Source organism: Pristiophorus japonicus, unplaced genomic scaffold (genome assembly GCF_044704955.1).
Source record: "Pristiophorus japonicus isolate sPriJap1 unplaced genomic scaffold, sPriJap1.hap1 HAP1_SCAFFOLD_642, whole genome shotgun sequence".
NCBI lineage: Eukaryota > Metazoa > Chordata > Chondrichthyes > Pristiophoridae > Pristiophorus > Pristiophorus japonicus.
Genome location: NW_027254554.1, coordinates 130274 through 151904, shown reverse-complemented (window position 1 = coordinate 151904; position 21631 = coordinate 130274). Strand labels below are relative to the sequence as shown.

Sequence of the window (21631 nt, the reverse complement as noted above, 5' to 3'; positions counted from 1 at the left end):
TGCGAGGAGGATGCTATGAGGCTGCAGAGTGACTTGGATAGGTTAGGTGAGTGGGCAAATGCATGGCAGATGAAGTATAATGTGGATAAATGTGAGGTTATCCACTTTGGTGGTAAAAACAGAGAGACAGACTATTATCTGAATGGTGACAGATTAGGAAAAGGGGAGGTGCAAAGAGACCTGGGTGTCATGGTACATCAGTCATTGAAGGTTGGCATGCAGGTACAGCAGGCGGTTAAGAAAGCAAATGGCATGTTGGCCTTCATAGCGAGGGGATTTGAGTACAGGGGCAGGGAGGTGTTGCTACAGTTGTACAGGGCCTTGGTGAGGCCACACCTGGAGTATTGTGGACAGTTTTGGTCTCCTAACCTGAGGAAGGACATTCTTGCTATTGAGGGAGTGCAGCGAAGATTCACCAGACTGATTCCCGGGATGGTGGGACTGACCTATCAAGAAAGACTGGATCAACTGGGCTTGTATTCACTGGAGTTCAGAAGAATGAGAGACCTCATAGAAATGTTTAAAATTCTGATGGGTTTGGACAGGTTCGATGCAGGAAGAATGTTCCCAATGTTGGGGAAGTCCAGAACCAGGGGTCACAGTCTAAGGATAAGGGGTAAGCCATTTAGGACCAAGGTGAGGAGAAACTTCTTCACCCAGAGAGTGGTGAACCTGTGGAATTCTCTACCACAGAAAGTAGTTGAGGCCAATTCACTAAATATATTCAAAAAGGAGTTCGATGAAGTCCTTACTACTCGGGGGATCAAGGGGTATGGCGAGAAAGCAGGAATGGGGTACTGAAGTTGCATGTTCAGCCATGAACTCATTGAATGGCGGTGCAGGCTAGAAGGGCCAAATGGCCTGCTCCTGCACCTATTTTCTGTGTTTCTATGTTAAGACGCTCCTTGAAACCGATCTGTCGGTCAGCTCGCCTAATATCTCCTTGTGTGGCTTGGCCAATTCTAGCTGATTTACAGAGGTAGTCGGTGCATCAGGGGCCGCTTTAAATGGGGGTCCCTCTGTGTAAATGAGGTCCCTAATGGAGGGACTCTCTCTAAGCCGGGTCCCTGACGGAGAGAAACTCCCTCTTTAGGGTCTCAATTTTTCTCAAGCATTTTTTTGCCGTACTTGAAGAGCGATATCTCTCTACTTTTTGTAGACCTAACTACGTCAAAAAAAAAACATGGTAAGTTTCCCCATTTTGCCGTGGCCTAACCCGAGGGGGGCGGAGCTTTGATCTGCGCCAAAAAGATCGGGCTGCCGTGGTAACCAGGGACACAATGTGAGCTGCCGTTACAAAGTGAAGCCTTACGTTAAAAGGATTGAAAAACACATAGAAAATAGGTGCAGGAGTAGGCCATTCGGCCCTTCGAGCCTGCACCACCATTCAATGAGTTCATGGCTGATCATTCCCTCAGTACCCCTTTCCTGCTTCCTCTCCATTCCCCTTGATCCCTTAAGCCCTAAGGGCCACATCTAACTCCCCCTTGAATATATCCAATGAACATAACAGCAACTTACCTGCAACCCTGCCCGAAGGGCTTGCCGGTCTGGTCTCATTGGCCCATTCTCTCGCTCTCTCTCATAAGACCATAAGTAGGTCATTCGGCCCCTCGAGCCTGCTCCGCCATTTAATAAGATCATGGCTGATCCAATCATGGACTCAGCTCCACTTCCCCGCCCGCTCCCTTATCCCCTTATCATTTAAGAATCTGTCTATTTCAATCTTAAATTTATTCAATGTCCCAGCTTCCACAGCTCTCTGAGGCAGCGAATTCCACAGATTTACAACCCTCTGAGAGAAGAAATTTCTCCTCATCTCAGTTTTAAATGGGCGGCCCCTTATTCTAAGACCTTGCCCCCTAGTTCTAGTCTCCCCCATCAGTGGAAACATCCTCTCTGCATCCACCTTGTCGAGCCCCCTCATAATCTTATACGTTTCCATAAATCACCTCTCATTCTTCTGAATTCCAATGAGTAGAGGCCCAACCTCCTCAACCTTTCCTCATAAGTCAACCCCCTCATCCCCGGAATCAACCGAGTGAACCTTCTCTGAACTGCCTCCAAAGCAAGTATATCCTTTCGTAAATATGGAAACCAAAACTGCACGCAGTACTCCAGGTGTAGCCTCACCAATACCCTGTACAACTGTAGCAAGACTTCCCTGCTTTTATACTCCATCCCCTTTTGCGAGAAGGGGCATAGGCTGAAAATTCGAGCCAGATCTATCAGGAGTGAAATTTGGAAACTGTTCTACACACAGAGGGCGGTAGGAGTTTAGAACTCTCTTCTGCAAAAAGCAATCGATGCTAGATCAATTGTTCACTTTAACTCTGAGATTGATAGTTTTCTGTTAACCAAAGGTATTAAGGGATTTGGGCCAAAGGCGGGTGTGTGGAGTTTGGTCGCATATCAGCCGTGATCTCATTGAATGGCAGGACGTAGGCTCGAGGGGCTGAATGGTCTCCTCCTGCTCCTATGTTGCGATATTCCTCATCTCAGTCCTAAATGGGCGACCCCTTATTCTGAGACTGTGTGACCCCTTGGTTCTGGACTCCCCAGCCCAGGGAACAAGCTCGTGCATCTGCCCTGTCGAGCCCCTTAAGAATTTTACATGTTTCAATGAGATAAGAACATAAGAATTAGGAACAGGAGTAGGCCATCTAGCCCCTCGAGCCTGCTCCGCCATTCAACAAGATCATGGCTGATCTGGCCGTGGACTCAGCTCCACTTACCCGCCCGCTCCCCGTAACCCTTAATTCCCTTATTGGTTAAAAATCTATCTATCTGTGACTTGAATACATTCAATGAGCTAGCCTCAACTGCTTCCTTGGGCAGAGAATTCCACAGATTCACAACCCTCTGGGAGAAGAAATTCCTTCTCAATTCGGTTTTAAATTGGCTCCCCCCCGTATTTTGAGGCTGTGCCCCCCTAGTTCTAGTCTCCCCGACCAGTGGAAACAATCTCTCCGCCTCAAACTTGTCTACTCCTTTCATGATTTTAAATGTTTCTGTAAGATCACCCCTCATCCTTCTGAACTCCCAACGAGTAAAGACCCAGTCTACTCAATCTATCATCATAAGGTAACCCCCTCATCACCTCTCATTCTTCGAAACTCTAGAGAATACAGGCCTAGTCTGCTCAATCTCTCCTCATAGGTCAATCCTCCCATCCCAGGAACCAGTCTGGTGAACCTCCACTGAACTCCCTCTCTGGCAAGTATATCCTTCCTTGGGTAAGGAGACCAAAAACTTGACACAGTATTAACAACGTGATTGATCTCCCACTCAACCTGTCAGGCCTAGAAATGGAACAGTGTCTCAATCCTGCAGGTAGTAAATTGTTCTGAGAGGTTTGTATCGATGTTAGCTTTTTGCTAAACTCTTCGAGTGGTTGTGATCTGGAACCCGCTGCCCGGAAGGCCGGTCAAAGCAGATTCAACAGTGACTTTCAGATTTGGATAAATACTCAAAGGGGAAAAACCTGCGGGGCTGTGGGGATAGAGCGAGGAGGGAGTGTGGGACTTAATTGGAGAGATCTTTCACAGAGCCAGCACAGGCACGATGGGACCAATGGCCTCCTCCTGCACTGTATCACGTGATTCGAGGTCCGTTTGCCCTAATTCCTTCGCCAGCCTTGCCGCGCTTTCTGACTGAATCTCATTGGATAAGGAGATAGCCTCAAAAGCAGAGCCAGGCCGGTCAGAGGTCACACATAGGGTTAGTGGAGATCTGGGTTGGGGGTGTGAGGGTTGGGGCAGTCAGTTGAAAAGTTCAAAACGGAGATTGATATTCTTTTGTTAGGCAAACCAAGGCGGGTCGATCAGATGCAGATCAGCTCTGATCTAATTGGAAGGAGGAACGGGCTCGAGGGGCTGAATGGGCCTCCTCCTGTTCCTGTGTAACAGGCTCGAGGGGCTGAATGGGCCTCCTCCTGTTCCTGTGTAACGGGCTCGAGGGGCTGAATGGGCCTCCTCCTGTTCCTGTGTAACAGGCTCGAGGGGCTGAATGGGCCTCCTCCTGTTCCTGTGTAACAGGCTCGAGGGGCTGAATGGGCCTCCTCCTGTTCCTGTGCAACAGGCTCGAGGGGCTGAATGGGCCTCCTCCTGTTCCTGTGCAACAGGCTCGAGGGGCTGAATGGGCCTACTCCTGTTCCCACGGCAACACGGCTCGAGGGGCCTGTTCCTGTATCCAATTGGGACCTGACGGTCAGGTCCCCATCACGCAATTTGCGGCTGAAAGTGCGAGGTGAAGAAACATCAGGAGTATTGTGCCCAATTCTGGGCACCACACTTTAGGAAGGATGTGAAGGCCTTCGAGAGGGGGCAGAAAAGGTTTACGAGAATGGTTCCAGGGATGAGGAATCTCAGTTGCCGGGAGAGACTGGAGAAGCTGGGGTTGTTCTCCTTCGAGCAGAGAAGGCCAAGGGGGAGATTGACCAGGGATGGTGCCGGGGGATGATGGACTTCACACGTTCACAGAATGACACATCGGTCGCCCCGCAGACCCCCCTGTAGACAGGCCGAGGCGTGCGCCCCCTTGCAGGCCAGGCAGCCCACGGTCTTGAGCAGCTCCTTGAAGAGGAGCAGGATGTGCCAGTTGTACTTGGCCGAGCACTCAATGTAGCCGCACTTCCACGACCGCTTGACCAGCGCGGCCACGTTGTGTCGCGGAGCCACTCGCCATCGTTGCAGGTCCCGCTTGTTGCCCACGATCAGGATGGGCGCCTTCCTCGAACCGGCCGGCCTGGATGGGAGACAAGGCCAAAGGTGGGGGTCATCGTAGGCTGACCTTTCACCCCTCTTTGTTCACAACTATCTTGGTAGAACATTATCAACAGCTCTACAACTATCTTGGTGGAACATTATCAACAGCTCTACAACTATCTTGGCGGAACATTATCAACAGCTGTACAACTATCTTGGTGGAACATAATCAACAGCTCTACAACTATCTTGGCGGAACATTATCAACAGCTCTACGACTATCTTGGCAGAACATTATCAACAGCTCTACAACTATCTTGGTAGAACATTATCAACAGCTCTACAACTATCTTGGCGGAACATTATCAACAGCTCTACAACTAACTTGGCGGAACATAATCAACAGCTCTACAACTATCTTGGCGGAACATAATCAACAGCTCTACAACTATCTTGGCGGAACATTATCAACAGCTCTACGACTATCTTGGCAGAACATTATCAACAGCTCTACAACTACCTTGGTGGAACATAATCAACAGCTGTACGACTATCTTGGCAGAACATTATCAACAGCTCTACAACTATCTTGGTAGAACATTATCAACAGCTCTACAACTATCTTGGTGGAACATAATCAACAGCTCTACGACTATCTTGGCAGAACATTATCAACAGCTCTACAACTATCTTGGTGGAACAAAATCAACAGCTCTATGACTATCTTGGCAGAACATTATCAACAGCTCTACAACTATCTTGGTAGAACATAAGAACATAAGAAATAGGAGCAGGAGTAGGCCATACGGGCCCCTCGAGCCTGCTCTGACATTTAATAAGTTCATGGCTGATCCGATCATGGACTCAGCTCCACTGCCCTGCCCGTTGCCCCATAACCCCTCATCCTCTTATTATTTAAGAAACTGTCTATCTCTGTCTTAAATTTACTCAATGTCCCAGTTTCCACAGCTCTCTGAGGCAGCGAATTCCACTGATTTACAACCCTCTGAGAGAAGAAATTCCTCCTCATCTCAGTTTTAAATGGGCGGCCCCTTATTCTAAGATCATGCCCTCTAGTTCTAGTCTCCGCCATCAGTGGAAACATCCTCTCTGCATCCACCTTATCAAGCCCCCTCATAATCTTATACGTTTCTGCAAAGTGACATAGGCAGGCTAAGTGAGTGGGCAAAAATTTGGCAGATGGAGTATAATGTTTGGAAGTGGCAGAAAAAATCAAAGATCAAGTTATTATTTCAACGGAGAAAGATTGCAAAGTGCCGCAGTACAGCGGGACCTGGGGGTACTTGTGCATGAAACACAAAAGGTTAGTATGCAGGTACAGCAAGTGATCAGGAAGGCCAATGGAATCTGGGCCTTTATTGCAAAGGGGATGGAGTATAAAAGCAGGGAAGTCTTGCTACAGTTATACAGGGTATTGGTAAGGCCACACCTGGAGTACTGCGTGCAGTTTTGGTTTCCGTATTTACGAAAGGATATACTTGCCTTGGAGGCAGTTCAGAGAAGGTTCACTCGGTTGATTCCGGGGATGAGGGGGGTTGACTTATGAGGAAAGGTTGAGGAGGTTGGGCCTCTACTCATTGGAATTCAGAAGAAGGAGAGGTGATCTTATCGAAACATAAGTCCCGAAATCTCCCTCGGGAGCCGGCGCCTCACAACTCGAGCCTCCTCGGGGAAAATCCCCTCCGTGCCTCTCAGTTCTGCGTGGAGGGAGGGAGGGGGATTCCTGTACGGGGCTGCTCCTGCACACTCTCCGCTTTTGCCATCCTGGTCTGCCGTCCGGACACGCCATGGGGCACCATCTTACCGTCCGGAGGAGGCGGGGGTCCCCCAATGGAGGGCTCTCTACGCGGGAGTCCTCCCTCTATTTATCGGGGACTTGCCCTGGAGGGTGGTGCACGGAGCAGTCCCGTGCGATCGGTTTTTAAGTCGGTTCACGGGCTCCCAGGCCGCCTGCCATTTCCGCGGTCGGGAGGAGTCCGTGTTCCACGTCTACGTCCAGTGTGCGAGGTTGCAGCCCCCCTCTTCCAATATCTGAAGGGGCTGCCCCTCAAATTCTGGCTGCACTTCAGTCCCACACTCCTGGTCTTTGGGCACCCTGTGCGGAGGGGGAGCGGGCAGGTCCGAGGGCCTCCTGGTCGGCCTGCTCCTGGGCCTGGCCAAGGGGGGGGGCCATCAGCCGGTTCCAGGCAGCGGGCGGTCGAGGGGGTCGTTCAGCCCGACTGCCTGCCTCTCTTCCGCGGTTACATCCGGGCCAGGGTGTTCCCCGGGAGATGGAGCACGCGGTGTCCACCGGTACGCTCGCGGCCTTCCGCGAGAGGTGGGCGCCGGAGAGACTGGAGTGCATCGTCACCCCCGGCAACCAAACTCCAATTTGATCATTTAAGTTGAAAGTTTAATTGGTTTAATTTGCTGGTTTTAGTGACCACCCCCACCCCACCCTTTTAGCCAGGGGGCACTTATATAATTTCTGTTTTCAGTGGCCGAAACTCCACCCCGACCCCCCAAAGAAAAGGTGCACTGGAAAAATGTATTTGTTTAAAGTACACAACTAAAATAGTTGAACTGGTAATGTGTAGTGCGATTGTTAAACCTTTTGCCAATAAACTGGCACTTTCTTAATAGCGATGCGTTGCTATGAATTCTTAAGCAAATACATTGCAGGATTAACAAGCGTCTTGAAGGAGGAAAGAGAGGTAGAGAGGCGGAGAGGTTTAGGGAGGGAGTTCCAGAGCTTGGGGCCCAGGCAACAGAAGGCCCGGCCACCGATGGTGGAACGATTATAATAAGGGATGGTCAGGAGGGCAGATATAGAGGAGTGCAGATATCTCGGGGGGGTTGTGGGGCTGGAGGAGGTTACAGAGATAGGGAGGGATGCAGTGGCTAGAGGAAGTTACAGAGATAGGGAGGGGTGTAGGGGCTGGAGGAGGTTACAGAGATAGGGAGGGGTGTAGGGGCTGGGGGAGGTTACAGAGATAGGGAGTGGTGTGGGGGCTGGAGGAAGTTACAGAGATAGGGAGGGGTGTAGGGGCTGGAGGAGGTTACAGAGATAGGGAGGGGTGTAGGGGCTGGGGGAGGTTATAGAGATAGGGAGTGTTGTAGGGGCTGGAGGGGGTTACAGAGATAGGGAGGGGTGTAGGGGCTGGAGGAGGTTACAGGGATAGGGAGGAGTGTAGGGGCTGGAGAGGATTAGAGAGATAGGGAGGGGTGTAGGGGCTGGAGGAGGTTACAGAGATAGGGAGTGTTGTAGGGGCTGGAGGGGGTTACAGAGATGGGGAGGGGTGTAGGGGCTGGAGGAGGTTACAGGGATAGGGAGGAGTGTAGGGGCTGGAGAGGATTACAGAGATAGGGAGGGGTGTAGGGGCTGGAGGTGGTTACAGAGATAGGGAGGGGTGTAGGGGCTGGGGGAGGTTATAGAGATAGGGAGTGTTGTAGGGGCTGGAGGGGGTTACAGAGATAGGGAGGGTGTAGGGGCTGGAGGAGGTTACAGATATAGGGAGGGGCAAGGGCCATGGAGGGATTTTTAAACAACGATGGGAGGAAAAGAAAGACTTGCATTTATATATCCCCTTTCACGACCACCGGACGTCTCAAAGCACTTTACAGCTAATGAAGTACTTCTGGAGTGTGGTCACTGTTGTAATGTGGGAAACGCGGCAGAAAATTTGCGCACAGCAAGCTCCCACACACAGCAATGTGATAATGACCCAGATAATCTGTTTTTGTTATATTGATTGAGGGATAAATATTGGCCCCGGGTCACCGAGGAGAACTCCCCTGCTCTTCTTCCAAATAGTGCCCTGGGGTATTTTATATTCTGAGAGAGCAGACGGGTCCTCGGTTTAACGTCTCATCCACAAGACAGCCCCTCCGACAGTGCGGCGCTCCCTCAGTACCGCCCTTCCGACAGTGCGGCGCTCCCTCAGTACTGCCCCTCCGACAGTGCGGCGCTCCCTCAGTACCGCCCTTCCGACAGTGCGGCGCTCCCTCAGTACTGCCCCTCCGACAGTGCGGCACTCCCTCAGTACTGCCCCTTGGACAGTGCTGCACTCCATCAGTACTGCCCCTCCGACAGTGCGGCACTCCCTCAGTACTGCCCCGCCGACAGTGCGGCTCTCCCTCAGTACTGTCCCTCCGACAGTGCGGCGCTCCCTCAGTATTCCCCCTCCGACAGTGCGGCGCTCCCTAAGTACTGACCCTCCGACAGTGCGGCGCTCCCTCAGTACTGCCCCTCCGACAGTGCGGCGCTCCATCAGTACTGCCCCTACGACAGTGCGGCGTTCCCTCAGTACTGCCCCTCCGACAGTGAGGTGCTCCCTCAGTACTGCCCCTCCGACAGTGCGGCGCTCCCTCAGTACTGCCCCTCCGACAGTGCGGCGCTCCCTCAGTACTGCACTGGGAGTGTAGCCTAGCGTTTAGGGCTCAAGTCCCTGGAGTGGGACCCACAACCTTCTGACTCAGTGGCGAGAGACTGCTGCCCACTGAGCCACAGCTGACAGAAGGGACCATGTGGGGTCGGTGCGGTCAATGGGGGTCAGACTGACCTTTCACCCTGTGGGGGTCAGATCCAGTCCTCGGACAGAGGGTGATGAAGGACTCCTCACTCCATGATGGGGAGGGGGTAGCGAGGGTGGGGGGGTGCGGGATGAAACTGGGTTTAGTCACTGAGCATTTACCCTCGGCAACGGGCTATCAATTGCAGTGAGCTGTGGGGGGAATACATGTACTCTGGGAAGAACATAAGAACATAAGAATTAGGAGCAGGAGTCGGCCATTCGGCCCCTCGAGCCTGCTCCGCCATTCAATAAGATCATGGCTGACCTTCGACCTCAACTCCACTTTCCCACCTGATCTCCATATCCCTCGATTCCCTCAATATCCAAAAATATATCAGTCTCTGCCTTGAATATACTCAACGACTGAGCCTCCACAGCCCTCTGGGGCAGAGAATTCCAAAGATTCACCCCCGCTCTGAGTGAAGAAATTCCTCCTCATCTCAGTCCTAAATGGCCGACTCCTTATCCTGAGACTGTGTGACCCCTGGTTCTAGACTCCCCAGTCCGGGGGAAACATCCTCCCTGCATCTACCCTGTCAAGCCCCTGTAAGAATGTTGTATGTTTCAATGAGATCACCTCTCATTCTTCTAAACTCTAGAGAATATCGGCCCAGTCTGCTCAATCTCCGCTCATAGGACAATCCCCCCATCCCAGGAATCAGTCTGGTGAACCTTCGTTGCATTGCCTCTAAGGCAAGTTTTGGTCTCCTAATCTGAGGAAGGACGTTCTTGCTATTGAGGGAGTGCAGTGAAGGTTCACCAGACTGATTCCCGGGATGGCAGGACTGACATATGAAGAAAGACTGGATCGACGAGGCTTATATTCACTGGCGTTTCAAGGATGAGAGGGGATCTTATAGAAACATAGACAATTCTGATGAGACTGGACAGGTTGGATGCAGGAAGAATGTTCCCGATGTTGGGGAAGTCCAGAACCAGGGGTCACAGTCTAAGGATAAGGGGTAAACCATTTAGGACCGAGATGAGGAGAAACTTCTTCACCCAGAGAATTGTGAACCTGTGGAATTCTCTACCACAGAAAGTTGTTGAGGCCAGTTCGTTAGATTTGTTCAAAAGGGAGTTAGATGTGGCCCTTACGGCTAAAGGGATCAAGGGGTATGGAGAGAAAGCAGGAATGGGGTACTGAAGTTGCATGTTCAGCCATGATCATATTGAATGGTGGTGCAGGCTCGAAGGGCCGAATGGCCTACTCCTGCACCTATTTTCTATGTTTCTATGTTTCTCCTATAAGTGCACGTCTGGTCAGCACATTACAGGAAGGATGTGATTGCACTGGAGAGGGTGCCGAGGAGATTTACCAGGATGTTGCCAGGACTGGAAAACTTTAGCCATGAGCAAAGATTGGATAGGCTGGGGTTGTTTTCCTTGGAACAGAGGAGGCTGAGGGGAGATTTAATTGAGGTGTATAAAGTTATGAGGGGCCTGGATAGAGTGGATAGGAAGGACCTATTTCCCCTTAGCAGAGGGGTCAATAACCAGGGGGCATAGGTTTAAAGTAATTGGGGGGAGGTTTAGAGGGGATTTGAGGGGAAATGTCTTCACCCAGAGGGTGGTGGGGGTCTGGAACTCACGGCCTGAAAGGGTGGTAGAGGCAGAAACCCTCAGCACATTTAAAAAGTACTTGGATGTACACTTGAAGTGTCGTAACCTACAGGGCTACGGACCGAGAGCTGGAAAGTGGGATTCGGCTGGGTAGCTCTTGGTCGGCCGGCACGGACACGATGGGCCGAAAGGGCCTCCTCCCGTGCTGTAAATTTCGGTGATTCGATGAACCTTCTCAGGGAAGATCTGAGAGAACATGCAGAGTGGTCAATCCACGTACTTGAGGCCTGCCACTCCCGGGCTCACCCACCCTCCCTCCAGGCACCCAGGGCCAAACGACAGACCCACCTTTTGGTCATGATGAGCTGGTGGATGGCTTTGATGTACTCAAAGCTGGAGAAGCAGCAGATGTCGTAGACAAGGATGTAGGCATGAGCGGGCTGGATATCCTGGTCGCCTACCTCACTCCATCGCTCAATCCACTCCTGGGAAGACAGGAAAAAAAAACACACGCGACCCCAGACAAGGCCGTGAGGTCAATTTGACCAGAAACGTATCGAATTCCTCGCGGGCTTGGCGGGGTTAATGCAGGGAGGATGTTTCCCCTGGCCAAAGAGTCCAGGGGTCACCGACGCACCAACGTTAGCGTCCTCGGCCAGGCCCAACATCCCCAGCATCGAAGCACTGACCACACTCGACCAGCTCCGCTGGGCAGGACCACATTGTCCGCATGGCCCCGACACGAGGCTCCCAACATAATAAGAACATAAGGAATAGGAGCAGGAGTAGGCCATACGGCCCCTCGAGCCTGCTCCGCCATTTAATACGATCATGGCTGATCTGATCATGGACTCAGCTCTACTTCCCCGCCCGCTCCCGATGACCTCTTAGTCCCTTATCGTTTAAGAAACTGTCTATTTCTGTCTTAAATTTATTCAATGACCCAGCTTCCAGAGCTCTCTGAGGCAGCGAATTCCACAGATTTACAACCCTCTGAGAGAAGAAATTTCTCCTCATCTCAGTTTTAAATGGGAGGCCCCTTATTCTAAGATTATGCCCCCTAGTTCTAGTCTCCCCCATCAGTGGAAACATCCTCTCTGCATCCACCTTGTCAAGCCCCCCTCATAATCTTTTACGTTTTGATAAGACCAAGCGCTCTACGCGGAACTCTGACAAGGCAAGAGAGCCAAGGGTGGGCAGAGGAAACGTTGCAAGTGTTATATATGTAAACCTGTAAATACCTTGTGTAACCACCAGAGGGCTCATCCCCTGGAGTCCCAAGTGATCCCACAATCCCTTGGCAACACCTGTACTTAAGGAGGCCTCACAGGCTGGAGAGGCACTCTGGAGACCTGCAATAAAAGACTAAGGTCACACTTTACTTTGAGTTCCCAGTATCTCGTCAGACTCTTTATTCAAGACATAACAACTGGCGACGAGATACAGATGACGAACCCCACCGCAACGACGCAGAACAGTGGGCATCCTGGAGAAATTTTCGGAGGGAGATGATTGGGAAACCTTCGTGGAGCGACTCGACCAATACTTTGTGGCCAACGAGATGGAAAGAGAAACGAACGCTGCCAAACGAAGGCCGATTCTCCTCACCGTTTGCAGGGCACCAACGTATGGCCTCATGAAAAACATGCTTGCTCCAGCAAAACCCACAGAGAAATCGTACGATGAGTTGTGCACACTGGTCCGGGAGCATGGGAACCCGAAGGAAAGTGTTCTGATGGCGAGGTATCGGTTCTACACGTACAAGAGGTCTGAAGGCCAGGAAGTGACAAGCTATGTCACCGAGCTAAGGGGCCTTGCAGGACATTGAAAATTTTGAAGGACATTTGGAGCACATGCTCAAGGATTTCTTTGTACTTGGCATTGGCCACGAAACTGTACTTCGCAAACTTTTGGCTGTAGAGACCCCAACCTTGAGTAAGGCCATAGCGATAGCCCAGGTGTTTATTGCCACCAGTGACAATACTAAGCAAATCTCTCAGCACACAAGTGCTGCTACAAGTACTGTGAACAAAGTGATGTTGTTTTTGAACCATAACATACAGGGCAGGACTTACACGCCTGTAGCTGCACGTCCACAGATGACTCAGAGTCCACCATCAAGGGTGGTGAATACAAGGCCATTAACACCTTGTTGGCGCTGCGGGGGTGATCATCGATTCCATTCATGCCGCTTCAAAGGGTACGTTTGCAAGGGCTGTGGAACAATGGGACACCTCCAACGTATGTGCAGGCGAGCTGCAAACCCTGCTAATCCTGCAAACCACCATGTTGCAGAGCAGGACAGATCCACGGCGGAACACGATGAACCAGAGCCTCAGACCGAGGAGGCAGAGGTATATGGGGTGCACACATTTACCACAAAGTGTCCCCCGATAATGCTGAAGGTTGAATTAAATGGGCTCCCGGTGTCCATGGAGCTGGACACAGGCGCGAGCCAATCCATTATGAGCAAAAAGACTTTCGATAAATTGTGGTGCAGCAAGGCCTCAAGGCCAGTCCTGACTCCCATTCGCACTAAACTGAGAATGTACACAAAGGAACTGATTCCTGTAATCCTACGATGGAGCGGTGCACAAGTTACCACTCTGGGGAAGATATGCTGGAACTGGGACGATGTCCGAGTGCTCTCGTCCGTCGACGACACCTCATGTGCCCAGGTCCTAAGCAAGTTCCCCTCGCTGTTCGAACCAGGCATCAGGAAGTTCCAAGGAGCAAAAGTGCAGATCCACCTAATTCCGGGGGCGTGACCCATCCATCACAAGGTGAGAGCGGTACCTTACATGGTGAGAGAGAGGGTGGACATTGAGCTGGACAGGCTGCAACGAGAGGACATCATTTCACCGATCGAATTCAATGAGTGGGCTAGTCCGATCGTTCCAATCCTCAAGGGAGACGGCACCGTCAGAATCTGTGACGATTACAAAGTAACTATCAAGCGTTTCTCCCTGCAGGATCAATACCCACTACCAAAGGCAGACGACCTATTTACAACAGTGACGGGAGGAAAGACATTCACGAAGCTGGACTTGACCTCGGCCTACATGACACAGGAGCTGGAGGAATCATCGAAGGGCCTCACCTGCCTCAACACGCACAAAGGTCTTTTCGTTTACAACAGATGCCTGTTTGGGATTCGATCAGCCACGGCGATATTCCAGAGGAACACGGAAAGCTTGCTGAAGTGGGTCCCGTGCACCGTGGTCTTCCAGGACGACATCTTGGTTACAGGTCGGGACACCGTCGAGCATTTGCAGAACGTGGAGGAGGTCCTTAGTCGGCTTAATCGTGTGGGGCTCGGGCTGAAATGCTCGCAGTGCGTTTTCCCGGTGCCTGAAGTGGAGTTCCCGGGGAGAAGAATCGCGGCGGACGGCATCAGGCCCACCGATTCGAAGACGGGGGCAATCGAGAACGCACCGAGACCACGGAACGTGACGGAGCTGCGGTCGTTTCTAGGACTCCTGAACTATGTTGGTAACTTCTTACCGGGTCTCGGCACATTGTTAGAAACCCTGCACCCTCCACTGCGTAAGGGAGATGAATGGGTCTGGGGTAAAAGCCAAGAAAATGCCTTTGAGAAAGCTAGGAAGCTGTCATGTTCAAACAAATTGCTTGTGTTGTACGATCCATGTAAACGTTTGGTACGAGCATGTGATGCATCGTCGTACGGGGTCGGGTGTGTGTTGTAACAAGCTAATCAATTTGAGAAATTGCAATCGGTTGCTTATGCAACCAGAAGTCTGTCTAAGGCCGAGAGATCCTACAGCATGATTGAGAGAGAAACGTTGGCGTGTGTCTATGGGATAAAGAAAATGCATCAATACCTGTTTGGGCTCAAATTTGAATTGGAAACTGACCATAACCACTGATATCCCTCTTTTCTGAAAGTAAGGGGATAAATACGACTGCATCGGCCCACATCCAGAGATGGGCGCTCACGTTGTCCACATACAACTACGCCATCCGCCACAGGCCAGGCACAGAAAAGTGCGCCGATGCTCTCAGTAGGCTGCCATTGCCCACCACGGGGGTGGAAATGGCACAGCCCGCAGATTTAGTTATGGTAATGGAAGCATTCGAGAGTGAGCAATCACCCGTCACCGCCCAGCAGATTAGAACCTGGACAAGATCTCTTACTGTCCTTGGTAAAAAGCTGTGTGCTTCACGGGAGCTGGTCCAGTGTCCCGTTAGAAATGCAGGAAGAAATAAAGCCGTTCCAGCGGAGCAAAGATGAAATGTCTATACAGGCAGACTGCCTTCTGTGGGGTAATCGGGTAGTGGTACCCAAAAAAGGGCAGAGACACTTTCATCAGTGACCTCCACAGTACCCACCCAAACATCGTAATGATGAAAGCGATAGCCAGATCCCATGTCTGGTGGCCCGGTATCGATGCGGACTTACAGTCCTGCGTTCACAGATGTAATACATGCTCGCAGTTAAGCAATGTACCCAGGGAGGCTCCGCTAAGTTTATGGTCTTGGCCCTCCAAACCGTAGTCTAGGGTACACGTCGACTATGCAGGCCCGTTCTTGGGTAAAATGTTCCTTGTGGTTGTAGATACGTACTCCAAGTGGATTGAATGTGAGATAATGTCGGCAAGCACGTCCACTGCCACCACTGAAAGCCTGCGGGCCATGTTTGCCACACACGGCCTGCCTGATGTCCTGGTGAGCGACAACGGGCCGTGTTTTACCAGTGCTGAGTTCAAAGAGTTCATGACCCGCAATGGGATCAAACATGTCACATCTGCCCCGTTTAAACCAGCGTCCAATGGTCAGGCAGAGAGAGCAGTGCAAACCATCAAGCAAGGCTTGAAGAGGGTAACGGAAGGCTCACTGCAGACTCGCCTATCCCGAGTCCTGCTTAGCTACCGCACGAGACCCAATCGCTCACTGGGATCCCACCTGCTGAACTGCTCATGAAAAGAGCACTTAAGACAAGGCTCTCGTTATATTTTTCTATGTTTCTATAGGAATGGGGTACTGAAGTTGCATGTTCAGCCATGAACTCATTGAATGGCGGTGCAGGCTAGAAGGGCCGAATGGCCTACTCCTGCACCTATTTTTCTATGTTTCTTTCTTTCTATGTTTCTAGTTCACCCTGATCTACATGACCAGGCAGAGAGCAGGCGGCTTCAACAAAGTGCAGACCATGAGAGCGCAAATGTGTCACCCGAGATTGAAATCAATGATCTTGTATTTGCGTTGAACTATGGACGAGGTCCCAAGTGGTTTCCCGGCACTGTCGTGGCCAAAGAGGGGAGAGTAGGGTGTTTCAGGTCAAACTTACAAATGGACTCATCTACAGGAAACACTTGGACCAAACCAAACTGAGATTCACGGACTATCCAGAACAACCCACCTTGGACCCTACCTTTTTCGGACCCTCCAACACACACACCAGTGGCAACCGACACAGCGGTTGACCACGAAGCAGAACCCATCACCCGCAGCAGCCCTGCAGAACTCACCAAATCAGAAAGGCCAGCTGCACAGCAGCCCAGCAAGGTCCCAACAAACGACACACCAAAGCCAGCATTTGCCCCAAGACGATCAACCAGGGAAAGGAAGGCCCCAGATCGACTCACATTGTAAATAGTTACACTGTTGACTTTGGTGGGGGAGTGTTGTTATATATATATAAACCTGTAAATACCTTGTTTAACCACCAGAGGGCTCATCCCCTGGACTTCCAAGGGATCCCACAATCCCTTGGGAGCACCTGTACTTAAGGAGGCTTCACAGGCTGGAGAGGCACTCTGGAGGCCTGTAATAAAAGACTATGGTCACACCTTACTTTAAGCTCACAGTATCTGGTCAGACTCTTTATTCAATACCGAACAAACCCTCAAAGCCTCCCTGATAAAGTGCAACATCCCCACCGACACCTGGGAGTCCCTGGCCAAAGACCAGTCCGCCCGGAGTGGAGGAAGTGCATCCGGGAGGGCGCTGAGCATCTCTCTCGTCGCCGAGAGCGTGCGGAGACCAAGCGCAGGCAGCGGAAGGAGCGTGCGGCAAACCAGTCCCACCCTCCCCTTCCCTCAACATCTATCTGTCCCACCTGTGACAGGGACTGTGGTTCTCGTATTGGACTGTTCAGTCACCTCAGGACTCATGTTAAGAGTGGAAGCAAGTCTTCCTCGATTCCGAGTGACTATCTATGATGATGACAGTCTAAGAATAAGGGGCCGCCCATTTAAAACTGAGATGAGGAGGAATTTTTTCTCTCAGAGGGTTGTAAATCTGTGGAATTCTCTTCCCCAGAGAGCTGTGGAAACTGGGACATTGAATAAATTTAAGACAGAGATAGGCAGTTTCTTAACCGATAAGGGGGCGGGCAGGGAAGTGGAGCTGAGTCCATGATCGGATCAGCCATGATGGTATTAAATGGCGGAGCAGGCTCGAGGGGCCGAATGGCCTACTCCTGCTCCTATTTCTTATGTTCTTCTGTCAAGATCTGAGCGGCTGTGCGGTTTGGGAAAAGGAGATTGAACAGCAGTGAGCTTCTCTCGCACACCTGGTGAGGGACTGGGGTTAGGATGGTGTCGGAGGGAACACAACCCTGGATATCTCAGTCCCATCAGAAGACCAACAAGAAAGAATCGCATTCATCTCGTGCCTTGAACTACATCCCAAAGCGCCTCACAGCCAATGAAATCCTTTTTTTGAAGTTTAGCAGATTTCCGCACAGCAAGATCCCACAAAGAGCAATGTGAAAAATGATTACTGGTTCGAGTGATGTTGGTTGAGGGATACATATTGGCTGCCGGAACACCGAGGAGAACTCCCCTCTCCTCTTCTTCCAAGAGTAGTCTTAACGTCCACCTGAGAGGGCAGAGGGGGCCTCCGGTTTAATGCCTCATCTGAAATACGGCCCCTCCGTCAGTGTGGCACTGCCTCAGTACGGCCCATCCGACAGTGCAGCGCTCCCTCAGTACCGCCCCTCCGACAGTGCGGCGCTCCCTCAGTACTGTCCCACGACAGTGCGGTGCTCCCTCAGTACTGCCCCTCCGACAGTGCGGCGCTCCCTCAGTACAGGCCCTCCGACAGTGCGGCGCTCCCTCAGTACCGCCCCTCCGACAGTGCGGCACTCCCTCAGTACCGCCTCTCCGACAGTGCGGCGCTCCCTCAGTACCGCCCCTCCGACAGTGCGGCGCTCCCTCAGTACTGCCCCTCCGACAGTGCGGCGCTCCCTCAGTACCGCCCCTCCGACAGTGCGGCGCTCCCTCAGTACCGCCCCTCCGACAGTGCGGCGCTCCCTCAGTACCGCCTCTCCGATAGTGCGGCGCTCCCTCAGTACCGCCCCTCCGACAGTGCGGTTCTCCCTCAGTACTGCCCCTCCGACAGTGCGGCGCTCCCTCAGTACTGCCCCTCCGACAGTGCGGCGCTCCCTCAGTACTGCCCCTCCGACAGTGCGGCGCTCCCTCAGTACTGCCCCTCCGACAGTGCGGCACTCCCTCAGTACTGCCCCTCTGCTTATAAACAAAACACGGGTATGGGGCTGGGGAGCGTGCACTGGTATTCCCTCTCTCTGATGACCTACTGAGTGTTTATTGAACATTTACTGTCTCTATTACAGATTCCCAGCATGAACAGAATCCTGCCTTTCGTATCAATTTGTACGCCGTCCGTATTAAGCCTGCTCCACTGAATGAAGAATGTTCTAACCTTTGCTCCTGCATATTTTAATACGTTCTTCTCCCCCTGCCCCCAACCCCCTCTTGAAAAAAGGTGAATATCTGGGATTTAACTGCGGGGGGTTGGGGGGCGGGGGGTCAAGGGTCAATTAGAGTCCCAGGGTTGCCCATGACAACCAATGGCCGAGATTCTTCCGTGAGACAGGAATAAGAACATAAGAGTTAGGAGCAGGAGTCGGCCATTCGCCCCTCGAGCCTGCTCCGCCATTCAGTGAGATCATGGCTGACCTTCGACCTCAGTCCACTTTCCTGCCCTGTCCACATATCCCTCGATTCCCTTAATATCCAAAAATCTAGCGATCTCTGTCTTGAATATACCCAAAGACTGAGCCTCCACAGCCCTCTGGGGCAGAGAATTCCAAAGATTCACCCCCACTCTGAGTGAAGAAATTTCTCCTCATCTCAGTCCTAAATGGCCGACCCCTTATCCTGAGACTGTGTGACCCCTGGTTCTAGACTCCCCAGCCCGCGGGAAACACCCTCCCTGCATCTACCCTGTCAAGCCCCTGTAAGAATGTTGTATGTTTCAATGAGATCACCTCTCATTCTTCTAAACTCCAGAGAGTATCGGCCCAGTCTGCTCAATCTCCGCTCATAGGACAATCCCCCCATCCCAGGAATCAGTCTGGTGAACCTTCGCTGCACTCCCTCAATGGCAAGTATATCCTTCCTTTGGTAAGGAGTCCAAAACTGTACACAATACTCCAGGTGTGGTCTCACCAGGGCCCTGTATTATTGGAGTAAGACGTCTTTACTCTTATACTCAAATCCTCCTGTAATAAAGGCCAACATATGATTTGTTTCCCCAATCGCTTGCTTAACGTATCTTTATCCTTTTGCTGATACTTTGTGCCTTCCTCCCAACTTGCTTTCCCACCCATCTTTGTATCATCAGCAAATTTGGCTACATTACACTCGGTCCCTTCATCCAAATCCTTAATATAGATTGTAAATGGTTGAGATCCCAGCACTGATCCCTGTGGCACCCCACTAGTTACTGTTTGCCAACTGGAAAATGACCCATTTATCCCGACTCTCTGTTTTCTGTTCGTTAGCCAATCCTCTATCCATGTTAATATACGAACCCCAACTCTGTGAGTTCTTAACTCATATAAGAACATAAGAAATAGAAGCAGGAGTAGGCCATATGGCCCCTCGAGCCTGCTCCACCATTTAATAAGATCATGGCTGATCCGATCATGGACTCAGCTCTACTTCCCCGCCCGCTCCCCTTATCCCCTTATCGGTTAAGAAACTGTCTATTTCTGTCTTAAATTTATTCAATGTCCCAGCTTCCACAGCTCTCTGAGGCAGCGAATTCCACAGATTTACAACCCTCTGAGAGAAGAAATTCCTCCTCATCTCAGTTTTAAATGGGCGGCCCCTTATTCTAAGACCATGCCCCCTAGTTCTAGTCTCCCCCATCAGTGGAAACATCCTCTCTGCATCCACCTTGTCAAGCCCCCCTCATAATCTTAGACGTTTCCATAAGATCATCTCTCATTCTTCTGAATTCCAATGAGTAGAGGCCCAACCTCCTCAACCTTTCCTCATAAGTCAACCCCCTCATCCCCGGAATCAACCGAGTGAACCTTCTCTGAACTGCCTTCAAAACAAATATATCCTTTCGTAAATATGGAAACCAAAACTGCACGCAGTATTCCAGGTGTGGCCTCACCAATACCCTGTATAACTGTAGCAAGACTTCCCTGCTTTTATACTCCATCCCCTTTGCAATAAAAGCCAAGATTCCATTGGCCTGCTTGATCACTTGCTGTACCTGCATACTAACCTTTTGTGTTTCATGCACAAGTAACCCCAGGTACCACTGTACTGCAGCATTTTGCAATCTTTCTCCATTTAAACAACAACTTGCTCTTTGATTTTTTTTCTGCCAAAGTGCATGACCTCACACTTTCCAACATTATACTCCATCTACCAAATTTTTGCTCACTCGCTTAGCCTGTCTATGTCCTTTTGCAGATTTTTTGTGTCCTCCTCACACATTGCTTTTCCTCCCATCTTTGTCTCGTCAGCAAACTTGTCTACGTTACACTCGGTCCCTTCTTCCAAGTTGTTAATATAGATTGTAAATAGTTGGTGTCCCAGCACTGATCCCTGCGGCACACCACTAGTTACTGATTGACAACCCGAGAATGAACCATTTATCCCGACTCTCTGTTTCCTGTTAGTTAGCCAATTCTCGATCCATGCAAATATATTACCCCCAACCCCGGGAACTTTTATCTTGTGCAGTAACCTTTTAAGCGGCAAATGCCTTCTGGGAGCCCAAATACACCACATCCACTGGTTCCCCCTTTATCCACCCTCTTCGTTGCATCCTCAAAGAGCTCCAGCAAATTTGGCAAACATGACCTGCTCTGAGATTGGCCGCGAGTTCTGTTTGTGCTTCCGTGGTCTTACCTGCTGGTTGTCGGTGAACATGAGCGATGCCGGAATGTCCAGGATGACCAGGTGGTAAATCCGATCGTTGAGGACCACGGACGGGCGGTACACCCCGCCGGTGGGGCAGTGGGCCTCCTCGGCGAACTCGTTCCACAGGAACTGCTGGATAATGGCGGTCTTTCCCACCCCTGGGGCGCCCAGGATGGCAATTTTCAGGAAATCCGCCATGCAATAATACTGGAGGACCATGAAAACTTGCTTCAAAAGTTAACGGTCCGAGCAGAAAGGCAGGGCAGGGCAGCTCGACGGGACCCTGTCTGGGGAAAGTTTTTCAGAGGGGGGACGGAAATGGCTTTGGAGTCAAATTCCGCCCGTGAGTCGCAGAAGGTTCAGGGCGAGGTTTCAGGCAGAAGTTCCTCGAGCTGGAATTCTCAAACAGTTCGTTTCACCGAGCAGTCTGCGTTGGGTTTCCCCCCGGCCCTGCGACCATCCGGCGAATTATACCTTGAGCCCCCCCGCCCCCCCTGCCTCTTCTTCCTGCGCGGAAGTATCTCCCACAGGGAGGGTTGGTCCTGCCTGGGAGCTCGCTTTGTCCTCGTCCAGTTTTGGTGAGTTTCCAAATGTTGGGCCCCCTCGGCATGGATTACGAGCACATTTCAGGTCCTGA

At 51.3% G+C, this 21631-nt stretch overlaps 1 protein-coding gene across 1 annotated transcript; it reads right to left on the bottom strand.

The window, feature by feature from the left end:
- Positions 1-4475: 4475 nt before the first annotated feature.
- Positions 4476-21192, bottom strand: LOC139255847 (ras-like protein family member 10B). Its single transcript, XM_070874022.1, has 4 exons — positions 21002-21192; positions 13078-13099; positions 11192-11316; positions 4476-4746 (listed from the first exon to the last, which is right to left on the bottom strand). Exons 1-4 carry the CDS (start codon positions 21190-21192, stop codon positions 4476-4478), a joined length of 609 nt encoding a protein of 202 aa, XP_070730123.1.
- Between the last annotated feature and the right edge of the window lie 439 nt (positions 21193-21631).

What these genes read in the sequence shown, in the direction of transcription:
- LOC139255847 (XM_070874022.1), bottom strand. Translation starts at nt 21,192, where the DNA reads ATGGCGGATTTCCTGAAAATTGCCATCCTGGGCGCCCCAGGGGTGGGA. An exon ending in CGCCTGCACATACGTTGGAG is followed by an intron (nt 11,317 to 13,077) that starts GTGTCCCATTGT and finishes GAGTGGATTGAG; the next exon opens with CGATGGAGTGAGGTAGGCGA. An exon ending in CAGCTCATCATGACCAAAAG is followed by an intron (nt 4,747 to 11,191) that starts GTGGGTCTGTCG and finishes TCTCCCATCCAG; the next exon opens with GCCGGCCGGTTCGAGGAAGG.